This window comes from Gracilinanus agilis, chromosome 4 (genome assembly GCF_016433145.1).
Source record: "Gracilinanus agilis isolate LMUSP501 chromosome 4, AgileGrace, whole genome shotgun sequence".
Lineage (NCBI taxonomy): Eukaryota > Metazoa > Chordata > Mammalia > Didelphimorphia > Didelphidae > Gracilinanus > Gracilinanus agilis.
In genome coordinates, this window is record NC_058133.1 from 436,679,721 (window position 1) to 436,703,748 (window position 24,028).

At 36.3% G+C, this 24,028-nt stretch overlaps 1 protein-coding gene across 1 annotated transcript in view; it reads right to left on the reverse strand.

Moving 5' to 3' along the window:
* Nucleotides 1-235: 235 nt before the first annotated feature.
* Nucleotides 236-24,028, reverse strand: part of DYNLT2 (dynein light chain Tctex-type 2) — a 28,723-nt gene continuing 4,930 nt past the window's right edge. The window contains exons 2-4 of the mRNA XM_044676246.1: nt 22,577-22,786; nt 4,907-5,065; nt 236-346 (exon numbers count right to left, since the gene is read on the reverse strand). Of these exons, the coding sequence (XP_044532181.1) occupies nt 236-346; nt 4,907-5,065; nt 22,577-22,786 (480 nt within the window). The remainder of the gene's footprint in view (nt 347-4,906; nt 5,066-22,576; nt 22,787-24,028) is intronic.

The window sequence follows — 24,028 nt, forward strand, 5'->3', positions numbered from 1 at the left end:
GTTTGCCAGGAAGATCTCAAATGGAGTCAAGAAAGTCAGACATGAATGAAATGATTGATAATAGCAAAGACAAGTATATTTCAAAAGGTAGAAAACAAGTAAAGAATGTTTTTAAGGATAAAATGAAGGCATTCCAGTTTTAGATCAAAAAATTTCAGAATAAACACTTGCAACACTTATTTAACTCATGTATTTATTTACCAATAAAGGTGATAAAAACAGTAGATAGGATAAACTATTCACAATAAAGTGCATATACTAAGGCCAATGCAACATAAGACTCAGCTTCATGTATAGCTTCTAGCCAGGTGTCCCAAGCAACATCCCAAATCCATCTGCTAGAAACCTGTAAAATGAAAAGAAAAAACCAAAAACTTTAGATTTTACATTTTCAATTCAATAAATGTTGAAGTGCTTTGGAGGAAGGAGAGTACACACTGATTAAAGATCATATAAAATGTTGAAGTACATTTTCTAATATTTTGAGTAAAACTGGTGACAGAGTATATTATTTATATGCTCCCTATACATATAATCCCCATATAATCAATATTGTAATTTTTTTGTTTCTTTTGTGGAATTTGGTATCAGTTTACTACTATTTACTGTGACTTATGATTCATGTTTGCTTTTTCTTTGTTATTTAACATACTGCCAGTCAAAGTTATGATCCCTTAAATACTTGGGGTAAATGACTAGACCTGAGCCCCCAGTCCCCACAATCTTCTAATAAATTCAGTAAGCAGTAATAAGCAGTGAAGTAACAAGTGCTTCGTCTGTGCTGGATATTGTTAGCTGCTAAGGAAATACTAAGACAAAAATAAAAGAATGTCCCTGTCTTCAAGGAGCTTATGTTTTAGGTAGAGAACATGGACACAGAATATTAAGTGCAAAATAAATACAAGGTAATTTTCTGTCCAGGAAAATCACTTCCTTTAGAGTTATCCTTCATTACCACCTACAGGAGAGATCTGACTATTGTGGCTTGATACATAAAATGGCTCCAGACATATAAACTGTTTTGGGTGTTTAAAGCTCTTCACTGTCTGGCTCTGATTTATTTTTCTAGCTTTTTATACATCTATCCCCATTCATGCACTCAAAAGACTCACCAACATGGCATTCTTAACCTCTCATATATGGTAATCTCTCTCCTACCTCCAAATCCAGATATCCCCTATGCCTAGAACATACTTCCTTCTCACCTCTTTTGAACCTTAATTTCCACTCATATATAAAGCCTTTCCAGATCGTCCCAGCTATTGCTAGTGCTTCTCCTTGTTTAAATACCCCATGCCATTATATGTGTGTGTATGCATATAAAATTATGTTTGTTTCCCGTTAGAATTTAAGACCAAGGAGGCAGGAGATTTACTTTGTCCTTGTATTCCTAGTTTTCAACACATAATTGTTGCTTAATAACTGACTGGTTCCTGAATCCAAGTCCCTATCAGTTACACCATCCATTATATCCTCTATTCATTATTACACACACGATTACATACACTATTCATTACTACATTTGGCACAAGTCTCTCAAATGGTCACACTGTCTTCAATCCAATCTGCACATCAATTTAATCTTCCTAAAAAAACTCATGTTGTGCAGATCATTTAAATAACTCACCCTAGGAAACGGTTAAAATGATTGCTCCTTGTGGTCAAGGGCCTCTTATTTCTTACTAAGCCCTAGAACATTTTTCTCCCACCAAATCAGTCTACTAGCTGTTACCTGTGAAAAACCGTGGCGGGGGATTAGGATAGCAAATGGTTAATTGCAGGAACTGAGTGACTTCCCTAGTTCCATCTTGTGACAGTTCCAGAGCTACCTTAGTTCCTTTTCTATTCAATTATAGGCCTAGACCAAATTCTGTCTTGTGAAAAAAATTTTATTCAGTTGTGGGAATTGGGAGAAAAACCTTATTGCATTGTTTGAATCTAGCCCTGTGTGGCTAGGAAACTGGACCACATTTAGAAATGCTTAACTAAGGATCTAGTTTATGTTGACCAGAAACATAGTCAGATGCCAAGATTGATATAAGGAATTTTCTCATAATTGTACATCTCATGCAAGTCATATGTCTTATTTGTATGTTGGCCCTATACTAATCAATTAGTTATTATTTTTATGTTCCTTTGATTGTTTACAAATAACTTGGAGAGGAGGACACCTATTTTCTTAAATTTAGGGAATCGTACTTGTTCATTCTTCTCTTCCAATTTGGAAAGCCCTTAATCTTTCATCCAATTAGAAATCAGATTCCCTAATGTCATATTGTTTCCTTTTAATTAACTAGTCTTATTTGATATACTGTTTTTACCATATGGGTCTAGCCCTAAACTAAGGAAGACTCTTAGCCCCGATTTGTTGGACAATTGACATGCTTTGTTAATAAGTCGATGTGCTCAGTTCAAACCATTGTTTTCTCAGTCATTTCATCTTTTTTCATCATATTCCTAAACATTGCCATGCTTTCCTATTTCCTCAAATTTATATTATATCCCCAAGTGGTACTGTACCCTCAAGGCCCATTTAATTATTCACCTATTTAAAACAAACAAACAAGCAGTGGGTTTAATGGAGATTTTAAAAGGTTTAAGAACACTATTCTGAGAAGGGCTATATAGATTTCAAAGATTGCCAAAGAGTTCCATGACATAAAAAGCATAAATCAGACCATTTCAAGTGAAAGTAAATTCTTTCTATTTAATTCCTAAAAAACATATCTGTCCACATAAGTAGTTTATTATTATTGCTTAGCAATTATGTTGCTTGTGTAAATATAAGTATGTTTTTGTGTATATATACATATGTATTTACAATTCATATGTACATACACCCAGACATATATAATATTTCTCCAAGTAAAATGTACATTTCATGAGAATGGAGTGTTTCTTTGGTTCTTCCTTGTTGCCCTGCATGTTAAGTCACATCTAAAAGGTGATCAATAAAAGTGAGTTAAATATTAAGTGCTAGAAAACATGACACCTGGCATTTTATCAAGAACCTTATTTAACAATGGGATACTTGAGTTAACCAAATGGATTACTAATTATCAATAAATTCATTAAATACATTTAAAAAATTAAACAAATCATTGATAAATATTTAACAGTTGGCTCTCCAGAAAAAATGTATGCAAAATACATTTTTGCATTTAATATGCATTAACATTTTCTACATACTTTCTTAAGCCTCAGAAGCAATAAAAAAGTAAATTATGTTGATTCATAGAGTTTGCTTATGTCCACTGTAAAATGTCGACATTGAAACATAATTATCAGCTTTTGCAAACCAATATAAATTGGTTCCAGCATATCCCTAAATAAAATTATACTAAATATTATGAGCATTTGATGATTCAAGATTACATAATATCTAACTAGTGTCCTTAAAATAACTTACATTTTATTGAATCTGTGTGGGGTATTTTAGCATGGAAGTTCATTTCACTGAAGCATATCAGCAACTTATTTATATTACTTTTAGAATTAGACAATTGCGTGGACACCAAGAGATAAAGTCACCATTAAGCTTGAGATCAGATGGTATATTTGGAAACTGATATGCAGAAATGGGCAGTCATATTCTGTAGGTGCAAGTAAGCAGTTTGCCACTTTGGAACACAGAACCTGGCAAAGCACCCAGGGTGTGTGCCAGGGTGACAGTTAAGGACAGGGTATAAAAGGGGGGGTCCACAAATCCCTGGGGACTTCACTTCTTTGTCTCATCGTAAGGGTTAGGGAGGAGGTAGTCGATACTGGGCCCCTGGGAGGTTTGGGAGATTTGGATAGGCAGGCAGGCAGGGACATCCTCCATTGCTAGCCAAGTTCAGTACATTACTGTCATAGCCAACAACCTTCTAATCAAGCTAGTGTCAACAGCTACTATCAAGAAACAACACCATCTGACCCAGGGGCCTGACAGCCTCTGGGCTCAGCTACAAATAGCAACAGAGTTGGGAAGTGCCCTCAAGGCTTTCTCATACTCTGCACCTAGGAACAACTTGTGTTTCAGGATTTTTTTAGTTTCAAATATTTAGGCAAGATCTTCTAGGCTACCCTTCACCTCCCTTTCATACTCCCATTTACCTACTCTCAGTTTGGTTACAAATAAACCCTGTTTAACTCTAAAGCCTAAACAATCTTAGAAACCAATTACTTACCTTAATAACAACTAGTCTCAAGCAGTCAGATCTGGTTAACATCACTAGCTGGCTTTAGATTTTCCAAGCCAGTGTGATCCATCTTCAATGTAAGGTTTCAGGAAGATACATTCTACTTCTTAGAAACATTTACCAACTGCCTGGCTGGATTGGTTCCCAAAGCCCTGTGGCTTTAGCAGAGATTCTTGGGCTCTTAAAGGAATTTTAACCCAGCTGGTGTGGGTACAAATCTATACTCACATGTAGCCGTGGTTAGGATCTCTCCCTGTTTTAAGTTCCATCATTAGCATTTCACCTGAGCGCCCTGCTGCTCATAACAAAACAGAACTTTGAACTTTGGCCTTCCTGACTCTAAGACCAGACCTCTACCTGTTATGCCATACTGCCTCTCCACTATAATCCTTACAAGCAGAAACTAATATGTTATAGAAGAATGAACTGGACGGGTTGGTGATATAGTGGCCAGAGCTCTGAGCCTGGAGTCAGGAAGACTTGAGTTCATATTTGACCATATACAATAGCTGTGTGACCCTGGGCAAGTCACTTATCCCTGTTTGCCTCAGTTTCCTCATCTGGAAAATGAACTAGAGAAGGAAATGGGAAACTACTTCAGTTTCTTTGCCAAGAAAACTCTAGAGTCCTGAAGGAGTCTAACATGATTGAAATGACTAAACAAGGTATATAAAAGTATCAATAAGGTATAGAAAAGTATTAATAGACAAATTTTTTGTACTTACATTTATAGACTGACCGGTTTTTTGAATGAGTATTATTTTTACAATATATTTATATCGAGTAAAAGGAAATTCTTTAACAGCTGCTAATATTTGATCTGCCAGTTCAATAGACAAAGAAGAAAACGTTTCTTCATTATACTTGATCTTTTGAAGTTTGTCCTATTAAAAGAATTTTAAAAAATACTTAATTTCAATATAAACATTTTCCATAAAAATTAGAATTTGTCTAATTAAACCAAGGAATGGAAACATATCCATCTGCTCTACTTTAAAATCTTTGTTAAATAGCATAGAGGTGACTGGGTACTTGGAACTTGGAACTTGGTACTTAGAAGATATATTAACAGAGTTAAGGCCAAATTTTGAAAAGGTCTGAGTATGGTTCCTGTGACATACTCATCATCAGGTTAGCCATTAGGTGAAAATACATAGCTTTGGTGAAACATAGGGGAAAAAACCAACCCAAAATGTCCCTCAATCTTGTCAATGCATTTTTTTTTCACTTCAGCATTGATAATGGGAAGGGAAGAGGGTTAAAAACTATATACTTTTGCGGGCAGCTGGGTGACTCAGTGGATTGAGAGCCAGGCCTACAGATAGGAGGTCCTAGGCTCAAATCTGACCCCAGATATTTCCTCGCTGTGTGACTCACTTAATCCCCATTGCCTAGCCCTTACTGCTCTTCTGCCTTGGAACCAATATACAGTATTGATTCTAAGAGGGAAGGTAAGAGGGAAGGTTGTTTAAAAAAACAACAATGATATAATTTTAAGACTATTTGTAAAAATTGATTTGTTGGTACTTTAAATATGAAAGCTTTGCCCAATGGCAAATAAACTGATATATCAATGGATGAATTGGATTATATCCATAATGACATGTTCACTGAAGCAAAGTGCTATCATTTCACCTTGCCTGGTGATAAAGATAAGCAAGCAATCACTAGGAAGACAATTACATCTTAAGTACCAACATCATTACAGAGTTTAAAGGAATAGAGAAATTCTATAAAGAATGTGACAAGATCTTCCTCGTCAGCAGCTTATATCTAGATATTTGATAACTGAAAAGGAGGGAAAGTGAACAATATGTTGGCGTAGTAGAGGCTTGGCCTTTCTTGCCCTCAGCCAGCATTAAACTGAGAGTGAGTATAACAGAGGACTAGACAAAGGAGGACAGGCCTCAAGAGCCCTCAAGGATGCCTTTGATGCCATGTCCTGTGTGGGAAGGTGATGACATGTAATGGTAGTGTCTTAAGAGTCTTCAAAAACATGCATAGATAAGACCTTCTGTGATTGGTTCTGATCTCCTAATCATAGAATAAATAGAAGACTACATGGCCATAGCTGGGGTGTGGAGGGGAACTAATATAGTTCATCCTTTTCTTGGTTTGACTTCTTTCAGATTGTCAGAATTCTGGTGAGAAACAATGCTATAAAAGAGGCCTTAGGCTCTCACCACCAAGACTGACATATGACCTGTTGAGTGAGTTGGAATTAATTCTCATATTTAATTAGTGTGTAATGCTCTGGTTAAAGCATTTGGTTGGAACCCCAGTTGAGAGGGGGAGGTGAAGGGGTAGTTGCCTTTCGCTGACTGTTTATCTAAAAGTCCCAGGGACAAGCCTGGGAAAATACAGAAGGCTCTGATTCAAGGGCAAATGGTCTAGTTCAGTTTTTTTTTTTTAATCACATGAGAGTGTTAGTAGATATAATTCTTATTTTGTATATTGTGGTATTTCACTCACTGTATCCTGAGCCTAGCTCAGGAACTCAAGATTGAACATCACAGCGCCTCCTAGATAAGGGGGCTGGAAAGAGGAAGGAGGGGGAATCTTGCATCAGGAATACTATAAAAAGTCTGTTCTTACCCCTAGGCATTTGCATTTGTCATTAGGGTATTTTCCTCCTTTCATGTAAGGAAAATAAAACCTACTGCCTCTTTCAACCGTGTTTTCTGACTCCAATTGGTTTTCGTAAGTGGGGAATTTTCAGGCCTTTTTTTTTTTTTTTTTTTTAACCCTTATACTTCGGTGTATTGTCTCATAGGTGGAAGAGTGGTAAGGGTGGGCAATGGGGGTCAAGTGACTTGCCCAGGGTCACACAGCTGGGAAGTGGCTGAGGCCGGGTTTGAACCTAGGACCTCCTGTCTCTAGGCCTGACTCTCACTCCACTGAGCTACCCAGCTGCCCCAATTTTCAGGCCTTTTTAAAAAATTTTATCCCACTCAGTTGGGGGTTTGTCATTTGGGATTCTGAAATGGTATCAGGTTCTCCATTTCCTCCTTCTGGGCATAGACGAATCTGCCAGTGATTTGGGCCACCTTCTGAGGGAGGGAGTCTGTGAGTCTTTCCACACCTGGAAGGGATAAGAGAGGGAATTTGAAAGCACAGTGAAGATTTGGACAGAAGCTGCACAAAGGATTAAGTATGCATACAGATGCAAGTGAAGAGGTTTGATTTAAGTGTGACTGAAGGGTTCCCTTGGATATGAGTGTGTGGGACATGTCACAGACATGGGGTGAGATGCCTAGCCAGAAAAGAGGCAAAGCAGGAGTTGTGTGTGTATAAGAGATCCAAGGGAGCAAAGTAGAGCAGGAGGGAACTTGATCAAATGACCCTAAAGTATCCCAAGTTTGTTAAGATTTTGCAGGATTGAAATGCCCTGAATAATTCACAAGATAACCTTGGCTGGTGAGCCTAAGGTTTGAGTGACTAGGGATTGGATTGTAAGACATCTCAGACAAGATACAGGTTGCCCGAGTCTGGACTGGTGAATCTGGGAATGAGTGAATCAGGGAAAAGTTAGCCTGCAAGAAATCTGAGGATGTGAAGCCTCAGGATTGAGCAGTTAATGCCTGCCAGCAGGGGACAGGATTCTAGACTTTTTGATTTCTAGACAGATAGAATATCGGGAATAGGTCAAGCAGACAACAAAAATGAGAGAAGAAAATTGCCCCCCCAAAATGCTTTTTTTTTTTTTTTTTGGCAGAGGTTTGCCTTGGAGGATTAGCTATTAGTAATAAATGCTTAGAGATGAGGGAAAGTGTGCTTATGCTGCCATCTGGCTGCCAGAAGAGGGAACTTTTGTTCTCAAAGGGGAAAAGGAGAATATAAGAGATCTTAAGAGAACTATCATTCAGGGTATAAGAATAGCAGTACCGGGAAATCCAAACAGGTATTTGTGAGGAGGAGGGATGATGAAATGAGGGAGCAGACTAAGGCAGTTATCAGAGATATGAAGCAGCAGACAGTAAAAGAAACTATAAGCGGGAGAGCAAAGGAGGAAAGGAATGACCCCCCAGGAGGAAAGGAGGGTTTTTTGGGGGGACACTCACCCAGAGCCCTTGATAATGTTGAAGGTAGGGGAATCAGGAGTAGAAGTTACCTTCCTGATTGACACAGCTGCTAGATCCTTCCTTAATTGTGCTGTCCCAGGAGCTAGGCTTAGTAACAAAGAGAACTTCTAGTGATGGGAGTAAAAGGGAAGAATTTCCCTGACTCAGCCAATGCTTATAGGATATGTGTAAAAAGAAAGAAATGATTTTTCTGCTGTGCCACCAAATTGTGAAAAAAAAAAAAAGCCTCCCCTCCCACAGATCTGGGATTGGGGGTTAGGGTGGGGTTGGAGATGAGCAGACTCAGAATGGTATGTGGGGGGAAGGGATCATCCTGAAACCTGAAGCAGAATGGCATGTGAGGATTTGGTCCCTGGAACACTGCTGAAAACTGAAGCAAAGTTTATTTAACTGTTTGTTGTCTGTCTTTGTAACTTTGGGTGTGTACCCAAAGGGAGAGGTTGAGAAGAAAACTTCCAAGTGATTGATGAGTTAATCTCTCTCCCTGCATTCTAGAATGTGGGTTGGGAGAGATAAGAGAGTTAAGAGATTTAAAAAGACACATATGCATTGTGAGTTTATTAAATTCTAGGATGCTTAACAAAGTGAAAAGGAATTATTTATTAGGTTTTGCCCTCTGCAGTGGGAAAGAAAGAGTTGGGTAGAAAGATCTGTTCAACACTTTTCCCCCTATCTGCTCTGCTGGCCACAGAGAGGGAAGGTGGAAAGGGCAGAAAGAGATAATTGATCTTTCAATTGGGTTTAGTTTGTTTCAAAGTTAAGAAAATGTGTATATGTGGTTTTGAAAAATAACATCCCAATTTTGAAATGTGCTCATTCAACCAAGTGAAATGAATGTAAAGGTGATTCAGTACTGCAAAATTGTCTATCAGGTTTTATAAGATTACAGAAGGGTTTTATTCTGTACCAATTGAATAGTGGGAAAGTATGCTGTTTTTATTGAAATTTAAAAGTGAACAAAAATGGTTAAATGATTTAAATTTTTGGTCATATCAAGAATGATTTTCATCTGAGTAAACTAATATTGAGAAAAAAGCTTGTTTTCAGACCAGCAAGCAGACCAGTAAACAGATAAGAAGCAAACTCATAAAAAATTCTGGCTGTTTAATGAAGTGCAATAACTTATAGCAGGGGTCTGCAACCTTTTTGGCCATGAGAGCCATAAACGCCACATTTTTTAAAATGTAATTTCGTGAGAGCGGTATAATATGTTTAACACCGAATACAAGTAAATATGTGCATTTTATGTAAGAACAACACTTTTAAAGTACAATAAGTCTCTGAACTATTTTTAATAACATTATTATGTGCTAACCAATGATGAATAAAGTACATTAATGTAACTTCTGGTGCTGCATGGTTTTGCTGATTATTAATCAAAATTATTTTGATTATTAATCAAAAACCAAGACTTAATGGGGCACTACAGTACTGATATAACTGTACACATACATATAAAACTCCTTTACACAAAGAAAATTGCTGAAATAAAGAGAGAAAAATTGAGGGAAGAATACTTTTCCTCTCCCTCTCTCAAGTCAGGCAACAGGAGAAGAAAAAGCTGCCGGCCTGCTGATTAAGCCATTTGGCCACATAAATTAAGTAGGAGATCAGGAGATTACAGAAAATAACATGACTTGTGTGCAGGCATTAGTAAGTAGTGGGGGAGGAGGGTACCTTTTCATAGAAAACTGGCCAGGACACATCACACACATCTCCTGGTCTAGGTGTTTATCAGTGCTGCTTACTCAATCATTCTGTATCAAATGAAACAACTACTGGGGAGAAATGCTTCTCACTAATGAAGCATATGTAAAGATGTAATCTGACTACAGTTCCCCTTTAAGAGCAGGTAGAAAAGTTAAAAACAATAACAATCCTACAAATAGGGAGTGCAGACCCCATGAATGCACTGAGATAAAGCCATGTAAATCAGAGGCAGAGGAGTAGAGAATGTAGACAAAAGTGATTAATCACTATACAGAACTCCAAGATGTCAGTAACAGGTGTGGAAAGAGTAAAAGGAGGGCAGAAGGAGGAACACACAGCACACCTACCAAGCCGAACTAGAGACCAGGATTCGTCTCGCGCGGCAATATCAATGAGGGAGCTTCTAGCTTAGAAGATAGTCGCAGTACGCAGTACTGAAAGGATCACGTGATGTATCACATGACGCACGATGTCATGCGTAAACTATTAGTTACTGTGCCATGGTTGACTTTATGGCTCCTGCAGAAAGAGCCATATCTGGCCCTCAAAAGAGCCAGATATGGCTTGAGAGCCATATGTTGCTGACCCCTGACTTACAGTATCAGAAATTTTAGTACCAGCTGTGAGTGTGAAACTCCCTATACCCTTTTAGAATTATAATAGTATTAGCCTTTATGATTATAACACAAATAATATAGTTAGTTTACTTTATATAAATTATAAGCATTAACTAAGAAAAATACAGCTTAGAGTGGTGTCAAATCTTGCTGACAGTTTGACCTTAAACCTGTAGCCCAAAAGTTTCTACCAAGCCCACCACACCCTGCTGCATATGAACATAAGACAACTAGTTAGTCAGGAGGTGGAGGGCTGCTTTGGGGTAATCATAAGGGAGTTGGAGGGCTGCTCTTAGGTGCAAATGCCAGCCATCTAACTGCTGACAACTAGTATTAAATCATAATTGTCAGCAAAAAAACAATTAGACCCTGATCCGTTATTGTAGAGGTCTTGAAAAGGTCAGTAATAATAATAAACTTAATGTTACCACCCATAGTGATTATTTTTGTACTTTCCAGCTTATTTAGCACTTGTGTCATTGATTAGGACCTGCCTATATGAAAGACTTTTGCATGCATCCTATTTTAATTTTTGACTATCTTGTGATGTCATCAGATTTCTGTGTGTAAAAAAAGGCTATTTCCTAAGACTCAGGGTCTTTGGTCTTGGCATTGACCAGAGTCCAGCTTTATTGTGAGACTGACCCCCTATCAATAAACCTATTTATTATTAGCTTAGAGACTTTTTTATTGAGGTTTATAATTAATTTGGACCTTGTTTCCCTTATTGGTTTTTATGCTAATAACTTTTTACCACATAGATTTTTAGAAGAGATGATGAAGCACTAAGATTTTGTGTAATCTAAGAAAAGGCTCACAAGTGAAACTGCTACCAGCATTGGGAAAAGAAAAAGTTTTAAAACTATAAATTTGAAATGGAACATTAGTTTGGAATATAGCTAAATGCTTTATGAAATACAGCTTATATGGATTGCTGCCAAAATTTGTACTTTGGTCAGGAATGATTTCATTGTTTGAAAGTAAACTTATTTAAATGCAATCTGCCTATATAATGTAATTTTTGTTGAATCATAAATGATTTATGAAAATTTGTACTGTGGACTAAATTAATGTCTGAGGAGAATTGGATGAAGCAATGTGCTATGCTATAATATGTAAATGCAATTTTTAAAAAGAATAATAATTTGGATTTTTTTGTGCTATTTAATTAGCAAATAAAATAATACCTGGTGGAGTGAAGTTTATTTGAATAATGATGGTAAAAAGCAAATAGAAGGTGGTAAGAGGAATTATGGATTTGAATATGAAAGAAACAGGTTAAGGGATTTTAATTAGAGTAAGGGACTTTTAAGTAAAGTCTGTTGGGAAGAATGTCATATGTAAAGTTTCACATATGTAGGGTATGTGAGGGGCAGAAGGCAAAATAGAAAATTCTATTCTGCTTTGACCAGAGGCTTTAAAAGGAAAAAGAGTGAATGTTTTGAGACTAGCAAGTTTAAGCAAAGAACTATCTCATTTCCCTACTACAAAAAGGAGGGGCAAGTCTCATGGTCCTGAGCCATCTCAGAGAAGTAAATAAATTATAATAGGTGGGGATAAAAATCTTTTCAGTTAGATTTATTGTAGAGTAAGAAGAGTCTGTAAGGACTAAAATAGTCAGAGGGAGAAAGTATAAAGAAAATACAGTAGTGGCATTTAATGTTTGGGAAAGTTAAAGAGAAAAATATTTTATTTGTAAACTTGTAAGACTTTAAGAAGCCATTAGAATAGGCAAAGTCAGTAAGACAAAAGCTTGTTTGGGTTATGGAATTTCAGGATAATGAAATTGGATTATGGAGAAGGTGAGTGTCTCTGAGCTGAAATGGGTGAGATTTGTTATTTAAGGTAAAAGGCTCCTGAAAACTCAACTGATATTATTGTGAGCTTGGAATTCAAATATGGCTATCTGATGATTGACCCACCATTCAAGAGAAAAATTACAAGGCACGCAGAGGATGAGTGAAGAGTCCTTATAAGAGTTGGAGAGACAATCTTATCCTGAAGCTAGGATGGGATTCTTCTGATTTGGATTCTGATGGCCTGAGTGTTACAGCATGAGCCTTTGAAAGCTCTGACCTGTACATACAGTCAGACAGTGTTAAGTCACTCTGTGTCCTTTTAAAGCATAGACTTAAAGGAATCAATGAGGACAGTTATAATATTTTCCCTACCTTTTACTTCTATGATAAATTCCTATAATCAGCAAATGATGTCAATTATAAAATGAAAGTTTCCATTTCCCAAACCACCAGGTAAATTGGTAGTTGAAGGTTAGAATTTGTCAAGTGCTTAGGTAAGTGAGGTTTTTAATGATCTGTACTCACTGTTAAGGTCTTGTAGAAACAGTTATAAAAGGGAAGCTCCACTTTTAATTGACCATGATTGGAGCTTGAATCTTAGGCTCAGGATTATGGCCCAACTTTTTCTGTATCTTACAGAACCTGGGGTAGAAAAATCTTTTTGCAAAAGTGTTGTTACTTATATGTTCATAAATATTGTTGGAAATCTGCTTTACAAAAGGTTTTAGAAGGAACTTCTCAAGGATCTCCACAAGCAATTGGAGCGAGTTTCCTGAGAAGATCTATCCCTATTATGATTAAAAATGATAAAGACTGATATAATAAGAGAAATTAGTAGTTTAATTAAGGCCATGCTGATAGTGATAAAATTAGACCACGCGCCTGTAAGAATTCACATTGCCTCAGCCATTTTTACCTTTCATATCTTCCCGCGCTGGGTCGCCAAGAGGGCGACTTCCTCCTCCCCCAGGATTCTTATCCCCTCTCTTACATCATCATACTTCCTGTTTGCCATGAAGAATCATGGGAAATGTAGTTTCAAAGTCTCCCACATGTCCATAGGGAGTCTGTTAGACACTTCCCTGAATTTAAAACAAACATCCCTGACCATCAGAAGATGATTTCTGAAGATGAACTTTGTTGGTTATGGGAATATTACACAAGTGCAAGGAAGTCTAATGTTTAATCACTGTTATTAATTGCTATGATACTGATTTCCTCTGTTACTATCAGGAATTTTGTTGGGGATATATAGATAATTGTTAAATACAAAATAGATGATAATGGAAAAGTGATAAAGGAGATTGCCAAAGGTATTTGTAAAACAGCTCAGGATATCTAGATTTAGAGAGGGAAAGTGAGGCAAGTGAGAATTATACCTCTCTGAAATAAGAAAAGAGGATACAGAGTAAGATAGAATTAAGTGTGTAATTCTCAGGTTAAAGCATTTGGTCTGCACCCCAGTTGAGAAGAGGATGTAGAGGGGTAGTTTGTTGCCTTTTGCTGCTTATCTAAAAGTCCTGGGGACAAGCCTGGGAAAGTACAAAAGGCTCTGATTCAAGGACAAATGATACAGCTCAGTTACTTTTTTATCTTATGAGAGGAAGATGGAATTCTTATTTTGTATATTATAGTATTTCACTTACTGTTGAGCCTAGCTCACTAGCTCAAGATCATACTTCACAGCTCCCTTCAGACAAGGGGGGCTGGACAAAGGAGGGAGGGGGAATCTTGCATTGGGAATACTATAAAAAGTGTGTTCTTACCCTCAGGCACTTGCATTTGTTATTAGGGTATTTTCCTCCTTTCATGAAAGGAAAATAAAAACTGCTGCCTCTTTTAAGACTGCTCTGGTTTGTTTTCTTAAGTGAGGAGTTTTCAGGTCTCTTTTTTTCTCTTATCTCACTGTGAACACCAGTTCTTTGCCTCAGTATCTATTTTTTCATTTTAAGAGAAGCATATTGGAAATGATTGTATTAGCTTATGAGTTTTGATATGCTTGAACTTGATGGGAGTGCTATGTGGGACTGGTGCTATGTGAAAACTGCAATGAGTTTATGCCCACTTTCCCCCAGCGTCCAAGGTATACCCTTTACCAAAGGGTATACTTCAGAAGTATTGAAGGAAACTGTCTGGACTTTTGTTTTTTGTTAAATCTTTTATCTCTCTATATAAATCCAATTCATGTTAACTGGCTAAATGGAAATGGAGCACTGACTAATGGAGAGAAGATCAGTGGTACCCTTAGAGCATTAAAGGGGCAATGTAGCTAGCCTTTCTCTCAAAGAGTGATACCACTGAGTACTCAATACATTGAAAACAATATTCAAGGATTAAGAAATAAGAGGCAAAAGATTTTGTTTATTCAGAAGCACCCCACCTGTATTTCAAATACAGTCATCATGAAAAATAAAATTAACTTTATTTTCAAAAAATAGGACATGAATGGTTATCAATATTAGTTGATAATAAATTGGTTACAGAAAAATTTAAATCAGCAGCAAATTATAAAAATAAAAATTCAATTATTGTTTATGCAAGATTGAAACTATGTCAACATGGCCTATTTAATTAATCATATATTAAGTATCTACTATGTGTCAAAAACTGTGCTAGATGGTAGTGATACAAATATATAGAAAGAAACAATTCTCATTCTTAGGAAACTTTCATTCAATTGGGGAAGTCAATAATTTATTCACTTTTTTAAAAAAAACTTTTAAATTTTGAATTCAACATTAAGGATATCCTAATATAAAAAAAAGGTACAGGATAAAAAGGATTTTGTAAAAATGACCATCTTATACTTTTTTTTTTAAAGTACATAAAAAGGAAGGGGAAAGGGAGAGAACCAGCATTTACAATATACCTACTAGGTGCCAAGTATTGTTTTAATTGTTTAAAAACATCACATTTAATTAATTTAGAAAACATGGAAAGACCCACATGAAATTATGAAGAGTGAAACAAGTAGAACCAAGAAAAAGTAATCTATAACAAATGAAATATTGTTTAAAAAATGACTTATGGGGGCAGCTGGGTAGCTCAGTGGAGTGAGAGTCAGGCCTAGAGACAGGAAGTCCTAGGTTCAAACCCGGCCTCAGCCACTTCCCAGCTGTGTGACCCTGGGCAAGTCACTTGACCCCCATTGCCCACCCTTACCAATCTTCCACCTATGAGACAATACACTGAAGTACAAGGGTTTAAAAAAAAAAAAGGACTTATGTCTACCTTCAGAGAAAGAACTGGTAAATAGAAAGAAGCAACACATAATTTTATAAAGCGCTTAAGTCTTTTAAAAGTTTTTTTTTTTTTAAACAAAGATGTAAATTGGGTAAATTGTTCTCATGGTTCTGTGTAACTTGTTCTCATTCCTTTACTTAACTTTGGATACATTCACAGAAATTTCCCCAAGTTTTGCTGAAACTATTCATCATTTCTTAATGGAGCAATGATATATACCTTAATTTGTGCAAGCCAGTTTGGCCCTCAAGCCATAGCTTGCCAACTCCTTTTCTACGCTTAACACCTCTCCCCACTAAATCTCCGCTCTAATAAAAAGCGAGACATGTTAACATATGAGCATAGTCAAGCAAAATAAATTCAAAGTGATCAAATCTGAAAATGTCTCTTCAGTCTTTTATCTATCAGGAGGTGGACAAACTGTTTATCATAGAACCTCTTGAGTTGTGGTTGGTCATCATGTTGGTCAGAGTTCTTAAAGCTTTCAGTGTTGTTTTTTTTTTTTCCATTTGTTGTTTTCTGGTTCAGCTCACTTCAATCTGAATCAAATTATGAGTCTTCTCAGGATTTTCTGGAATAATCATTTTCATAATTTCTTATTGTGTAGCAATATTCCATTCTAGTCATATGCCTTTTTTTTGTTCAACCACTTCCCAATTGATATGTATCTCCTTAATGTCAAGTTCTTTGTTATAACAAAAATAACTGTTTGGGGTAAAAGCTTAGTAGCAGCATTTCTGGGTCAAAGGGCATGCACACTTTAGTGATTTTTCTGCATATAATTCCACCAAGTCACCTTTTCGATATTATTTTTTATCATTTTGTGATTAATTGCTCTTTCTGCTTACATTAATGTAGTCATCATGTAGACTATTTTCTTGGCTTTTCTTACTCACTTTTCATATGGTCATATAAATCTTTCTAATATTCATGTACTAAAAACCTTACAAGCTAGGTATAGAGAGTCCTTTTTCAGTAACATAAAAACAAGTCTAACCATGCCATCCCCTCTACTTCATAAACTCCAGTGACTCCATATTATCTTCATATCAAATACAAAATGATTTATTTGGCATTAAAAGTCTTTCACAACCTAACCTTGTCCTAACTTTTCAGTCTTCTTTCATCTGACTCTCTGACATATAACTCTTTGATCCAGTGACAATGGCCTCCTGGCTGTTCCATGAACATGACATTCTATCTCTCAGTTTTAGGTATTTTCTTTGCAATGTCCTTCTTTTACTCTGCTGATCTCCCTTGGCTTCCTTTAAAGTTCCAATTAAAATCCTATCTTCTACTGGAAGCCTTTCTCATCCCATATTAATTTTAGTGCCTTCCTTCTTTTAAATATTTCCTATTTATCCTATGGATAGCTTATTTGAGCATATTTGTTTGCTTCCTGGTTTTCCTTGTTAAGAATATGAATTCCTTAGGGCAGGGATTGTCTTTTGCTTCTTTTTATATGGTTAGTTGGTTAGTATGGTGCTTGGTGCATAATAGATGCTTGAAAGATACTTATTTTTCAATTTTATTTGACTATCTAATATCAAGAGCAAGTATCATATGCAAAAGGAACACCAAAAAAACCTTTTCTGGGAAATATGTAGTAGAGCAAGGATGCCTACTCTCTTCACAATTATTTGACATAATTCTGGAAATGCAAGTAATAGCGGAAAGAGAAAGAAAATAAACGTGTTAAGATGGGTAAGGAGGGGATAAAATTATTCCTATTTTGCTAATATGATGATTTTCTTGGAAAGTCCTAGACAATGAGCAAAAAACACTAATCAAGACAATAATAGCTTCAGCAAAGTTGTAGACGAAAAATAAATCATCATTTTTATAGAACAAAATTCAAGAGGCAATAAAGAAAGGGAGATTCCATTCCAAATAATTATAAAGTAAACAAAGCAAACAAAACATTTGTACAGATTCAATAACAAACTATTCCTTAAAGGAATAAAAACTAATAAAATAATACTGCCAAAGTTAACTTAAAGTTTTTATGCTATGTCATTTTATCAAGGGGATATTTTGTAGAATTTAAAATAAATAAAATTAAACTTAAAAATAAAATAAAAATAAGATAAAAAAATACTTGGAAATACAATAGATTTAGATTATAACAAGGGAAATAATGCAAAGAGGTAAGGATGAAGATAGAATGGCACTTCCAAACCTTAAATTTCCTATGATGCAAGTCATCAAAATCAGTTGGAATTATTTTAAAAATAGAGAGGGAACTCAATAGGATAGATTAAACAAAGAAGAAGCAGAAATACTGAATTCAGTAGGACCACTATTCAATAAAGTAGAAAGCATAAATTATTTAGTAAAGAATTCCATATTTGATAAAACTTTTGGGGAAATGAGAATGGCAAAAATTAGGCTTTGACCCAGCAACTTACACCATATTTCACAATAGTTGTTGTCCTTTATACTCAGAGTACTAATACTAAATGGCTTCACTATGTTGGGATCAATGTACAGTGTGTCAGATTGTGGCTGATCAGACTAATATGAGCTCAGAAGGTTTTTTCCATAGGTGGGGTACAAGGAGTCCATATGAAAATTTTGGGAGATGACTCTAAATTTGCTCATCTTGTGTTCCTTTTGGGCTACTGCAATTCTACTTTACTCATAAAGCACAATGCCTTCTTTGATGATGCCATGCTAGACAGTTCTGTGCCAATGACTCCCATGTCTAACAATTGATACCAAAGTTCTTCAAAGAGACCTTTAGAGTGTTCTTGTGTTGCTTCTTTTGACCTTGGTGTGAGTGCTTGCCTTGTGTAAGTTCTCCATAAAATTATCTTTGAGAAAAACGTATGTTTGGCATTTACAAAATATGGCCAGCCCATTGGAACTATGCTCTCTGCAGTAGAATTTGAATGCTTGGCAGTTTGGCTTAAGAAAGAACCTCAGGGTCTGGTAGCTTATCTTGCCATGTGAGCTTGAGAATCTTCCTAAGACTATTCAATTGGAAGTGATTCAATTTCCTGGCATGATGCTGGCTTCATAGGCATTTCAGGTTTCATAGGCATTCAATGAGATTACCACAATGGCTCTGTAGACCTTCAGTTTGGTAAGCAGCCTAATACCTCTTCTTTCACTTCATCATCTATGTGAATATCCCTGGAAGGTATACTACCAAGGTAAGTGAATTTATCCATAGCATTCAAAATTTCCCCATTTGCTGTAACTGATGGTTCCACATATGGATGGTGCAGTGCTGGCTGGCGAGAACTTTTGTTCTCTTGGTGTTCATTGTTATGCCCAATTTAGCACAAGCTACAGAAAATTGATCCATACTCTGTTGCCTTTCAGTGTCAGAGACTGCATTGGGTACACAATCATCTGTGAACAGAAAGTCATGTGCATACTCTCCCTAAACTTTAGTCTTGGTTTATAGCATTTTAAATTAAATAATTTGCCTTCATTGTGGTAGCTGACCTTGATGTAGCTTTTCATCCTCATTGAAGGAGGCTGACAACATTGCTGAAAACATCATGCTAAAAAAATCATGGAGTAAGCATTTACTCATTGGTGAATGAAAAAGTGGGTAACCAAATTTTGCCATTATCTCGTCAGGCAGCAAATACCTATTATAATTAAAATTCTCTAGAGATTGCATCTTAATTATAATTATTAAATAATAAAAATGGGCCAGAGGAAGAAAAGGCACTAGCCATGTATGGCTGGCCATCGCCTTAGCAGCCTCTGCCCCAAGCTGGCTGTGCCAGCCCTTAGCCAGACTGGGCACACTAGTGCTCCCTTGGATAGCCCCAAATCAGACCACCAACACTGGCTCTCACCCCACCCTTGCCACTAGCTGCGCAGCTAAACCATGGGCACACCAGCACTCTCTTAGCCACTTCCTTTGTTCACCATTCCAAGGCAAGAAGTAATTTTCATCCTCAGAGCTCTACTTCCTTCCCTCACTCCCAATTTCTGCTCATGATGTCCCTTTCCTGAGCCCTTCTAATATGGAGGAATCTGACCTTGTCTGGACAAGACGTGGGTCTTCCTAATACCAGGAGTCATCTTGTAGTCTTTAGAATGGCTGCCTAGCATCAATAAAGCATCTCTTAGCATGCTAGGGAGAACTCCACCCAGAACTCATCTCTGAGAGGTGGTTCAGAGTTCAGAAGTGAGATCTTTTGCTTTAAAATCAAAAGATTGTCTCAGGGTGCCAAAAAAGGGCTATAGGCTACACACCATACCAGCTATTCCTTTGCCCTTTCTAAAGCCACACTAGCTATTGAGTAGGTATATCATCTAAGTAAAGGCTCAGCCTATTAAGGAAGATTCTTGCAAGAATCTTGCCAGGACTAAGCCAGAGAAGTTCCTGTGATTATTACAGGACAACCTATTTCCTTTTCCTTTATAGAGATGGACAGTAGAATCATTCTTGACCTCATGAAGAAGAACCTCTTGCCTTAAAATTTTTTGATATGAGCCGTGGCCTTCCTGCTTTATAAATCTCTGGGGAATGGACTCAGCACTAGGTGCTCTGCCATATAAGAGTAGCCTAATGGCATTAAAAAACTCTTCTTCTGTGGCATCCCAGGTATATTCTAATCTTGAAAGTATTATTTATATATTAATATTGCAACCTATGTGCTCATGTACCAGACTCATGGTCATATTATTTCTTGACCATTGTATTTAATTGGTACTCTATTCATTCTGACCACTCTCCAAACCTACAGTCCAAACAAAGGTCAAGAGAATTCCTGGGCAGGGCATTAGTTGCCACAGGGTCTAGCTCCTATCTTGACAGACCACATTTCTTACCAGGTAACATGTTTGATTAACCTCCTCCTCTTTGATCTTGTGGTTGTCAATTGAGCCAATGTCAAAATCTTCTACCATGTCACATGTTCATTAACCACCTTCCATTCCCTATTCCTTGATTCTGCAAAGCCTACCTATGAGCAGTTGCTTTTTCTTAAATTGTTTAGATCTGATTTTATTTGTTTGAAAAGTATTTTGTTAACTGTGTTCATATAGTTTAGGAAAGGTATATTCTTAACCAAACAAGAGAGGCAATTACAAAAGATAAAATAGAAAACTTTTATTATATGAAACTGAAAAGCTTCTGCACAGACACAATTAATGCATCCAGGACAAGAAGGGAAACAGCTAAATGAGGAAAAAAATCTTTGTAAAAAGTTTCTTTGGTAAGGGTTTGGTGTCGATATTAATAAATGCCTAGTGGAATTGCTTGTCAGCTCCAGGAGTGGGGAAGAAAGAGAGGTGGGAAAAATCATGAATCATGTAACCATGGAAAAGAATTCTAAATAAACAAATTAGAAAAAAGATTAATAAATGATTACTATGTAAATATGTAATATATGTTCTAAATCACTAAAAATAAGAGAAAAGCAAATTGAGGTTTCATCTTATACCCTGCAAACTGGTACAGTCAACAAAGGACACATTGGTACATTTTTGGTGGGGTTTTAAAGTGGTATAATCATTTTAGAAAGAAATTTGGAGTTATGCGAATAAAGTGACTAAAATGGTATCTATTCTGACTCAGAGATTTAATTACTGGGCTTGTATTCCAAGGTGGTTATTGATAAAGTTCCTATATACACTAAAATATTTATAGCTGCACTTTTTGTGATAGCAAAGAATTAGAAACAAAATATAGGTATCTCTTCCACATGGTTGGAATTAGGGGCATGGCACCCCTTCAATTTGGAAAATCTACATAAAATTTTTTGGTCTCCCTTTGTACCAGAGATTTATAGTGTGATTCTAGTACCAGTGGTATTTGTGATAGTGTTGGTTTTGTTCTAAACATGTCCTCTGAAAGATGTATGATGATACAGGATGGGAAGAAAGGAATGCAATTCTTTGTTATGAGCCAATGCATGAGATTTGCTGCCTATAGTAAAATACTACTACATTATGACCCCCACAGGAATGTGGAATCAACAAAGTCCAGGTTAAGGCAATGGGAGGATCAAATGAAACCCTGATTCATAAGCATATAAGGATAGTTATCAGGATAGTAGAGGAACTTCTCACATCTAATGTTGGCCTAGGCATGAACAAGATTATATAAACAGAAGTAAATAACAGGTATGATTTTCAGGACTGATGTATAAAGGAAAAACAATGAAGGAATAAATGATGCTTGCATGCATTTAAAAGTAGGATATAGTTTATTGAATTATGGGAGCAATAAAATGTAAGTGAGAAAAACCATTAAAATATCTTATCAATAAATGCAAAAAAGATGGATGAAATATAATAACTACACATTTTAAAATGTAAAGAAATGGTAAGATTTTTTCTGTAATATATTTTAAAAACTGAAAGCATTAGCCTTTTTTGTAATAAGCAGATACTTTCCCTTTAACATTGGATTAAAGCAAGGCTATGAACTCTCATCATTATGATATGACATAGTATTATGTGAGAAGGAGAGTGGGGGAATAGTACTTTTAGGGCAGAGAAATTCTAATTACACAAAGTGGTAGTAATAGCAGAGGGTTCAGAAGAAGAAATTAAGGAAAGAAGCAATCGAAATAACTACAGATATCCCTGCTACAATGTGACTTTCCCCATTGTGGTTTTGATATATTCCAGGTCAGCATAAGAAATTAAATGGGAATTTGGGGGGAGTTTTGCAGAAGCTGAGATGACATGAGAAGGCCAGCAGACAACACAGAAAAAGTTTAGAAATTCAGAAATGCATGTTTGACCCAAAGTTTCAGTAAAGTATTGTAAACACCTTATAAAAGAAAAACGGTAAATTTAGACTTCTTCTCTGGTATAAAGGAAAGGTCAAAATATTTTAATCAGATTGAGGAGGCACTGTACCCCTAACCTCTGCTATGTGGAAGGGATACTGGTACAAAAGAAACTCAAATAGAAATCTATCTTATCATCAAATATTTAAAAAATATATGTATATATATATTTCTAACCGTTAGTATCTGTTGAACTTTTCTTTGTACTTTCTGAGCTTGGAATTTCTGTAATGGCTCCATTCTATATGTGTTAGCATATTTTACTTTTCCTGCCATGGCCTTCCATTGATCTTTACCTATATCAGCAATTGCGTCATCAAATGGAGGTTCGACATATAGAACATCATGTACAGATTCTCTGAGTCTTTCTCGTAAGATTTGTGCATACTAAAAAAAAAAGTCAAAAATATATTTTAGTATGGCTCAGTATTTGCTAGTTATTCAAGTTTCTACTTTTAAATACTTTTTTGCAATGGAAGCAACCTGGATAGTGGGGAGCAAGACTAACACTCACTGATGAGTGTTATTTTTGTATTGGGTAAGATAATAAACTCTTTTATTCCTTCATTAACAAATGCTTGAATGTATATGTACAAATATGCACACCTATAACATATCTCAAATTTATAGACTGAGAATTAGAGAAGGCCAAACCTGAGAAAATGGCTTCAACTATCCTCTAGACAAGAGCAAGATCAACAAAATCTTTTCCAGGTTTGCCACTCTGAAAACAAGCCTAGTCCCAAGCAGGACAGATAGATATATGCTCAAATTCTGCCTCTAAAATATTTTAAAGCCAAGAAAAAGTCTAAAATGCTCTGGACCTCAGTTTTTTAATTTGTAAAATGGGGACAGTAAAATCTATAGTATCCGCCTCAAAGAGGCTGGAAACGAACACATACAACATGCTTTGTAAGTCTTCAAGAACTATATAATTGGCAGTTGTTATTATTCTAAGATCAGGTCTGATGAGGACAAAGGAAAGTTCCAGACAAATTGCCCCATAAAAATTTAAGGATAAAAACTGAGGGAAAAAAGGAAAACTTCACATTGTAGGTAGCTTATGAGTTAAGCCTTGAAGAAGAGAAGGATTCTGAAAGAGATATGAGGAAGGGAATATACTTCAAGCCATCAGCTCTTTCCTTTCCTTTCATCCTAACTTAATTTTAAGAGTTCCTTCCCTGGAATCCTTTGCTCTATCACTGATCATGCATCACCAAACTTCAATCTTGGATTATTCCCATCATTTTTCTCCTCTACTTATAATCACAGACTGATAAATAGTTATGGAAAAGTCATATAACCACTGGCTCCACTCTAAATTTGTTATTAAATCCAATTGGACCCTCAGAGTTAGCCTCCATAACCAATTCTCTATCATACTCCATAAGTGGCTGTCCTTAAACCTTCCACATCACCTCTTCCCTACAGCCTCTAGGCAGATGATCTTAAGCTTTATTAAGAAAAGGGACAATTTGTTACAAGCTTCCTCATCTCTTTTACTCCCCACATCAAACCCTTTGACATCATCTCCATCCCTATTCCTTCCTGCTTTACTCATGTTTTATGAAAAGGTGGCCCTTCTGGCACAGACCACCCCATCTACATGTATCCTGTTACCTCATTCCT